Source organism: Chlamydotis macqueenii, chromosome 3, assembly GCF_036417535.1.
Source record: "Chlamydotis macqueenii isolate bChlMac1 chromosome 3, bChlMac1.mat, whole genome shotgun sequence".
Classification (NCBI taxonomy): domain Eukaryota; kingdom Metazoa; phylum Chordata; class Aves; order Otidiformes; family Otididae; genus Chlamydotis; species Chlamydotis macqueenii.
This window is the reverse complement of record NC_141558.1, coordinates 108,035,077-108,043,307: the sequence shown is the minus strand read 5'-3', so window position 1 is coordinate 108,043,307 and position 8,231 is coordinate 108,035,077. Positions and strand designations below refer to the sequence as shown.

General features: G+C 51.8%; 1 protein-coding gene across 2 annotated transcripts; it reads left to right on the top strand.

Annotated features, from left to right (window-relative positions):
• Positions 1-651: 651 nt before the first annotated feature.
• On the top strand, positions 652-7,956 carry ZBTB2 (zinc finger and BTB domain containing 2). 2 transcript variants are annotated; one of them, XM_086745394.1, is made up of 3 exons: positions 652-667; positions 4,311-4,492; positions 6,516-7,956. In XM_086745394.1, exons 2-3 carry the CDS (start codon positions 4,320-4,322, stop codon positions 7,876-7,878), a joined length of 1,536 nt encoding a protein of 511 aa, XP_086601520.1. In that variant the 5' UTR covers positions 652-667; positions 4,311-4,319; the 3' UTR covers positions 7,879-7,956. The 2 variants fall into 2 exon arrangements, with proteins under 2 accessions (XP_086601520.1, XP_086601521.1); XM_086745395.1 differs by lacking the exons at positions 652-667; positions 4,311-4,492 and adding an exon at positions 5,708-5,988.
• The last annotated feature ends 275 nt before the right edge of the window (positions 7,957-8,231 follow it).

The window sequence follows — 8,231 nt, the reverse complement described above, 5'->3', positions numbered from 1 at the left end:
TCCGGTGCCCCCCGGTGTCGAGGCCGGGCGCCCCCGGCGGCACCGGCAGCGAGCGCAACACCGCCCCGTCCCGTCCCCGCACGCCGCCGCAGCCCCGAGCCCGGCCCGCCGGAGAGCCAGCAGCGGCCCGCCCCGTTATTCCGCAGCCCGGGCGGCGGAGGAGCCCTGGCAGCGGCGGGGCCGGCGACGAGCGACGCTGCGGGGTCGAGAGCGGGGAGGGGGGGGGGGCTGCACCGCTGCCCCCACCTCCCGGGAGTTTTAAAGGGACAGCGCGCCCGCCGCAGGACCCGCGCCCCGCTCCGCCGGGGGCGGACGCTTTCGGCTCGGGGACGCCCGGCGGAGCCGGTCCCGCCGGTGCGGCCCGCGCTGCGCGCGGCGGGAGGGAGAGGGAGGGGCGGGCGGGCGGAGGGGGGGGGGAACTGGGTGTCTCCTGCTGTTGCTGCTGCCGCCACAGCGCTCGCCGCCTCCCCTCCCCCCCGGCGGGGGCTCCTCGCTGCAGCCTCTGTGCTCCGCTCTCGGTCATGTGACCCTAACGTAACCGGACAGGAAAAGCCGCCGCCGCCGCCGCGCTGACTCCGTTGTTGCTGCTGCTGGGCGCGGAGACGGCGGCGGCCCGAGCGGCACCAGGCGCCTCGGCGGCCCGCCCCCCCCCGCCCACCCCACGCAGGTGAGCACCGGCCGCGCCGCGCCCCGCGGGGGACCCCGGCGCCGCCCGCACGTGCGCCCGGGCCCCGTCGCACCGGCCGCGGCCCGGGCTGAGGCGGCGGGCGGGCGGGCGCGGCGGGGCCTGCTCGGCCCTACCTCCTCATTGTGTGCGAGGGGCGCCCGGCCGCGGGGTCCAGGCGGGCCGAGGGGGGCGCGGAGGAGGAGGGAGGGCCGCGCCTGGCGCCGCCGGGGCTGCCTGGCCTCTTGACAAACCCCCGCCGGGCCGGGCCGGGCCGGGCCGGGCGGCTCCATCCGGGACACAGCCCGGGAGGGGGGAGGGGAGGATGGGCCCGCGCGGAGGGGAGGGGAGGGCCGGGGCCGGGGGTTGGGCCGCGCCGCGCCGAGGGAGGGGGGTGGGGGAGGAAGGGAGGAGGCGGGGGGCGCCGGTGTCGCCCGGCGCCGGGCTCGGCCCGGCCGGTTAGGGCCCGCGCGCCCGCCCTCCCTCCCTCCCTCCCGCCCGCAGCGGGGCGGCCCCCCCGCCTCCGGCGGCATCCGGCGCAGGGAAGGGCGGGGGAGGCGGGCGGGGAGCGGGAGGGGGTGGCCCCGCCTGTCTCTCCTCGCAGGCTGGGCTGGCCCTGGCGGCGGCGGCGGCGGTTCCCGTCTCGCGCGCCCTGGCGGCTCCGCTCGCGCTGCGTCTCGCGCCGGCTCCGTCGGTCCGTGCGCGCGTGGCGTGCGCGGGGGGGGGGGGGGGGCGTGGGGGGAGGAGGGGGCGGAGAAAGGGAAGGAGGGGCGGGGCGCAGCCAGTGAGAGCGGCGCGCGGCCGCCCGGCCTTCCGCCCCGGCGGCCAATGGGAGGGCGCCGCCACCTGTGCCACAGAGGCCGAGCGTGGCTCCGGGAGGGGCCACGCCCCTTTCCCCCGCGCGCCGCGCCGCGCGCTACGGCGCCGGCAGGTGGCGAGAGCGCCAGAACGGCGCGCGCCCCTGCCCTCCCCTCACCTCAGCCGCCGTCCCCTTCCGCGGCTGTGGGCACGCGCGCGCGTCCCCGTAGTGGCGGGCGCGGCCGGTCCGGGCGCCCGCGCGGGTGCGCGGCGGCCGCCTGCGCGGGGCGGGGAGGGGAGAGGCGGCCGCGGCCGGGCCGGTGCCCTCTGCCGTCCGAGTGGAAGGAGCGCCGGGGGCTTGTCCGGGGTTGGGTGTGCGCGGGGGGCGCCGGGCCGTGCTGTTCCCTGGGGGGCGCGGCCGGAGACCCTGCCCGGTCGGCTCCCGGTGCCCGCGCTGTTCTGCCGCACCGCGCACCAACGGTTTTCTCCCCGGCCGGTTTCTCCTCTTCCGCGGTGCGGTTACCGGCGCTTTCTCAGCCTCGCCCTTGCCTCCTGCCCACCCCTTGTCCCCTCATCGCCTGCGAAATAAACGCGCGTTTCCCGAGAGGAGGACTCCGCCTGGCGTGGTTGCCCATCCGCCACGGAGCAAATGGGGTGACCCCAGAAGATTGGTTCGGGTCTCTGATGAAGGGTACCAGCTTCAGCTGCCACAGCGCCTGCTGTTTGGATATGGGTGAAACTACAAGCCAAAAAAACTTCGGATGATAGTAACTAGAAAGAACGCCTTTCTGGCTTCCAGTGCCCTCACGTCCATGGCTCGCTCTGCCTGGCAAGCTTCACTGTCCAAGTACACACCAGACTCAACACTGATGCATTAAAAAATGCAGCGCGCACACAGAATAATCAATCAAAGCTACAAAAAAGAAGAAACCACTAGTGTGTTTTTCGTAATGTCACGAATACCTGCGTGGAACATCTTGCAGGATTAAATAACCATGAACATGATTTTTGTTACTGCTGACAGCAAGTGTTCCCTCTTTTGGAAGGAGGGAGAGGATTTTAGCATATTGTTTGTACAAATGTAATTAACCAAACAGTGATTTAGGGAGGAGAGGATGGACCTGGAGAGAGTTGGAGCCTGATTTTTTTTTTTCTCTTATTAACTGTAAGAAAATAATAAACCGTATCTTAAATTGTATTTCTTTCTTTGCCCTTAACACCCCTGACTCAAACTTGAGTTCTGATCTCATGTGAATGCGAAGGAATGTGTTCAGTCAGCCTGGTTATTGGTTTAAATATGAGGGCATTCTTCACTCTCCAGCAAGTAGAAATACTTGTTTATTCAATGACTAAACATATTGGCATATGTGGAATATGCTTTTATTCTTCTTTTTTTTTTTTCCCCAAAAGCCCACGCTCTTACTGTGTAGGAGAAACAAGCTGTTTGTACCTTACCTAAAATTTTGATAACTTCCTATTAATTTTGGAAGGGAAAAAAACCCAACATTTTTTATAAATCTACTACTTTTGATCCACTTCTCCTGGTTTCACCTTCCCTTTAATTTCTGCTCATAGAGCATCTGCACTGTTCTGGGCATAACACACCCAGGTGCTTCGTTAACTCCTCTGGCTGTTTTGTGTGGCTATGTACAGACGTATGTTACTTCATACTTTCACTATTTTTTTGGTTAAGTTTATATCCACTTGTTGATCTTATTATCCATATATTTATCCATCCAGCCGCATGCAACTGCCCTAATGTGTTTCCCTGTCTGGTTTTTTTTCCCAAAGTTATCAATTCTTGCTTCCAAGGCTGCCCATGAATCCTTGACAAAAACTTTATAGCTCTGAGGTACTTCTTTCCAGGCAGCCTCTAGCAGCTGGTGCAAGGAAATGCAAGGAGCGTGGGGGGCTGCCAAAGCCCTGGTTTAAGAGGGGCACAGGTTGGCACTACGTTTCACCGTTGGTTATCCTACCTTGTGCTGATGGCCCACGACGGGCAAATCCGCACGCCTTGCCCCTTGGGTTTATTGAATTCGCAAGGTGAGAGTGAGGCACTCCGGCACGCAGGCTCCTTACAAAACGCTGTTGTAGCTGATCTCAATAAATAAATAAGTAGTTGTTGGGTGAAAAAATGGACCCTTTCTGTTCTGACAGTCCAGAGGTCTTCCCGATACCTACAATTAGTTCATTGTTTCAGCCTGGGAAGACTGAGGTATGGATCTGGTGTTTCCCAAGAGAGGGCACAACCATCAGAAATGGTTAATTGCTTCATGCTGGGTTTGGGTTCAGCTGGATGAACACATAACTTTTAGGTAAAAGATATACAGCGACACTGAAAATTCCAGTTAAAAGTATCTAACTTGTCTTTATTGAGTTTTGCTCTTCTCTCTCCCACCCACTTAGGTGAGGGTGACTGATACCAGAAGGGAGATTTATTTGTCCTGTTTGAACAGACAACTGGCAGCCAAAATACTTTGTTCTTCCCATTATAAATAGGTGTTTGTACTACTTGTTTTATTTCTTCGTATTTCTTATTAACATTTCTCTCCTTTAGCTATTTATGTTTCTGTACCCAAGTCCCCCAGCATGCCTTTTCAGAACTCTTTAGTCCTGGCTCTCCTTTGCTCTTTAAGCCTTGGCAAATCATTGCACCTTTGCGCCTATCATGAAACAGAGATCCTTGCCTACGTGTGAGATATGATTTATACAGTAGCTTGGGATTAAGAGGCATGACTGAAGCATGACATACAGGTATTAGACGGGAAAATACCTGTTAAGAGACATCTACTGTTGCACCTGTGCATCTACTGTTAAGTTTTACATGGAAGTAATTTGCTTTTCAGAGTGTGAAAAAATGGATTTGGCCAACCATGGACTTATTCTGCTGCAGCAACTAAACGCTCAGAGAGAGTTCGGTTTCCTGTGTGACTGCACAGTTGCCATTGGTGATGTCTACTTCAAGGCGCACAAATCGGTCCTTGCTTCTTTCTCCAACTACTTCAAGATGTTGTTTGTTCATCAAACCAGGTAACTATAAAAAGGTTTACTGTTTCAGTGTTGTTCAGTTAGCTAAGGTAAGGAGGCCTGGCAACATTTTGAAACCTGAAAGTGTTCTTTTTTCTTCTTGCTATGACACAAGGAATATGGAATCCAGTCTTATCTGCAAATCAGATTCTCAGTTTAAGATGTGTTGAAGTTGAACTGTGATTCATTAACACTAATGTTACAATTTAGCATAAGTTCTTTATCCTTAAAAAAGCATAGAATTCCTAGAATTGAATATTAAAGGATCCTGTCTTCACTCACTTACTTTCCTTCCCCCACTCACTATCCTCTACACTGTATTGGCACTATTCTTGACATTTTCGTAACATGATATACAATCCAATAAGTATTTGCCAGGAGACTTTGAGAAACGGACTTACAAAAGCAATTAATGTTTCTTTTTTTCTACAGTTTACCAAAGTCAGTTAAATATTAAAATACTACACAGTGGTGGAAAATAAGGGAGGGGTTTGTGGTTTTGTTTGTTTTGGTTTTTTTTTTTTTGTGGGCAGTCTTACATGGAGAGCATTGAAAAGATAATAAAGTATAAAACTTTTACAGATTTTATTTTTTTGGTCATTTCTTTTTCCCAGTTATTTGAACTATCTTACAAAATTTCTGTTAAGTGAGTAAAACTCTTAACTCTTTGGCTAAGAGTTCTTAGCCGAAAGTAAACATCAAGGACAGAAGTGTATTTGCACTTCTGAGACAGGACTGCCGGCAGATGTGTTGGTCTTGATGTTCTGTGAAGAGCACACAGTCATCTCTGGAAGACAACATTGCAAAGTTTACTTTTGAGTAACATACCTGAATTAAAAAGCAGTCAGAGAGACTGCAAAGCACCTCAAGAAGGGTGCATGTCAAGAAACAGAAGAATTGGCTGTAATTTCCTCCCCAGCCTGGCAGTCTACTGTGGTTAGAGCATTCAGCCTGCAGCGCGCAGTCATGTCCATTTCTGTCTTTTATTTAATGTTTGTTTAATGTAAGAGCTACAAATAACTCTGAAAAACTATTAGAGTCTCAGATCCTCTCCTGTTAACTAACTGGCCTAACCAAGATGTTCCTGATTTTCTTTCTTCTTCTGTGAACCTTGCCTCTCTTTCTGCACAGAGATCCAGCTTCAGCTGGAGGAGTGATGGTTGTTGCAGTCCAGAGTATCCTAAAGGTTGATGCATAGAGCGTGCTCTCAGCTGGGGGATGATGTTGGTTTCAGTCCTGTTCGGCTGAAGAGGGCATCACAGCCAGAGTGTCTCCCTTTGCTGGGCGCTGTAACCAAGGGACCGTTAGGCTGTCCGGGCGTGCCACTGGTGCCGCCGTTTATTCCTCCCTATTCAAGAAAAGAAGATTCCGTTCTGCTTTGTAAGGAGCCTGGCCTCCACGGGTTGGGTGTGCTCAGGCTACACCTGTTGCATCAGATCCTCAGGGGGATTCACACCCTGTCGTGCATGGTTTCTGGATCGTAATGCAGTTGAGACAAGGTGATACCACACATTTGCAGAACTGTAGCTGTAAACTGTAGTAAGCCCTAGAAGCCAAACAGGCAAGTGCCAGGTGAATTTTAGGTGCTTTCAGGGCTAGATACTAAGAAAAGTTTAATGGACTGTGAATTAGACTCCTGTGCTAGCAGGTTTTAATTTAGCTACAGATGTGTTTGAATTCAACCCAAAAAAAAAAAGGGAAAAATATCTTGACAATGTACTAAATATATATATATATATATATCACAACAAATCTGTAACATAACGGCAATTTAGAAAGGTGTAGATTGCAACGGGGCAGCTTTGTCTTTCAAGCCAGTTACTTCCTGGAGGAAAAAAACCATCATCTTTTCAGTGGCCGATAAGATTAGCTCTTTACGTTAAAGCATTTCTCTGTATTTATTGCAGTTTCTGTCTTTTGTATTTAAGTAGATGCCTCTGATTTTTTTATCAATGCTTGAACAACCTATATCTGGTAAAAAAGATTTTTCCTTACCTCATATTGATCATTTTGTTTCACCTTTCAGTGAATGTGTCCGTTTGAAGGCGACTGACATACAGCCAGATATCTTCAGTTATCTCTTGCATTTGATGTACACCGGGAAGATGGCACCGCAGCTCATTGACCCAGTTCGACTAGAACAGGGAATAAAGTTTCTGCATGCATATCCACTAATTCAAGAGGCCAGCCTTGCAAGTCAGGGAACTTTTTCTCACCCGGATCAAGTTTTTCCATTAGCATCTTCATTATATGGCATTCAGATCGCAGATCACCAGATAAGACATCCCGCTAAGGTTACATCAGCAACTGACAAACTCGGGCGAGAACCAAGGCCACAGACATCACGGATGAACCAGGAGCAGGTTTCTGAAGGCTCTCAGCTCTCACAGTTACCTACAAGTCTGCCACAAGTGACCCGGACAAATATGTCCACTTCCGACCCATTGCCATCTTCTTTATCTCCAGAATTGGTATCTGCTGCTGGTAATAATTCACCTGCAGGGGAAGAGGCCAACATGGAAGCATCTTCTTCAGATGAACAGCCTGCCTCACTCACAATAGCACACGTCAAGCCAAGCATTATGAAAAGGAACGGAAGCTTCCCAAAATACTATGCCTGCCACCTCTGCGGTCGCCGGTTCAATTTGCGAAGCAGTTTGCGTGAGCACCTGCAGATCCACACAGGAGTTCCCTTCACATCTGGCCAGCAGGGAGACAGTAATATTTCTTTGTCTCTCTGTAACAACACAGGTGATAAAGATGCCGGGGAAGTGCCTGAAGCAGGGATGATTAGTGACAGCGAGCTGCAGCAGATCTCAGACTCCCCAATAATTGACGGGCAGCAGCAGTCAGAGACACCGCCCCCCTCCGATATTGCAGACATAGACAACTTGGAGCAGGCAGATCAAGAGAGGGAAGTAAAAAGACGGAAATACGAATGTTCCATCTGCGGTCGCAAATTTATTCAGAAAAGCCACTGGAGGGAGCACATGTACATACACACTGGCAAGCCCTTCAAGTGCAGCACTTGTGACAAAAGCTTTTGTAGGGCTAACCAGGCTGCCAGACACGTGTGCCTCAACCAGAGCATGGACACCTACACGATGGTGGACAAACAGACTCTGGAACTCTGTACTTTTGAGGAAGGCAGTCAAATGGACAACATGTTAGTACAGACCAACAAGCCCTACAAATGTAACTTGTGTGACAAAACGTTTTCAACTCCCAATGAAGTAGTCAAACATTCGTGCCAAAATCAAAACTCTGTCTTTACACTAGAAGAAGATCGCTCCATTCTGCTAGGTGGTGGGGACACAGAAGCCACAGAGACTGATAACGCAGTGTTAGCCTCCATCAAAAAGGAGCAAGAAGCAGTGTTGTTAGACTGAATGTGAAACCTATATCAGTTTTTTAAAGTTTCTTTACTCATTTTTTATTAAATCAATTTTTTCCTCGCCCACCTCTTACCTCACTTACCCCTGCCATCTTTTCCACCAGCCTCCTTCCCACCCTTTGTCTTCAGCAACCAGAACTGTACTGGCACATTAGGGAATCGGACTTCGCCTCTCCCACCAAAACAAACAAAAAGTTCTCGCATCAAACCACAACATAATTGATTTTAATACAAAGGAACGTGTGAAAAAAATAATCCAGCTAACTATGTTGGTAGTATTAGTTAATCCAAATTTAATAGATTTTAAACAAAATTTAGGTTGCTTGAAAGTGTATTTAGATACAATGA

Coding starts and splice junctions, on each gene's coding strand:
- ZBTB2 (XM_086745394.1), top strand. CDS start 4,320: ATGGATTTGGCCAACCATGGACTTATTCTGCTGCAGCAACTAAACGCT. Junction 4,493..6,515: donor TTGTTTGTTCATCAAACCAG/GTAACTATAAAA, acceptor TTCACCTTTCAG/TGAATGTGTCCGTTTGAAGG.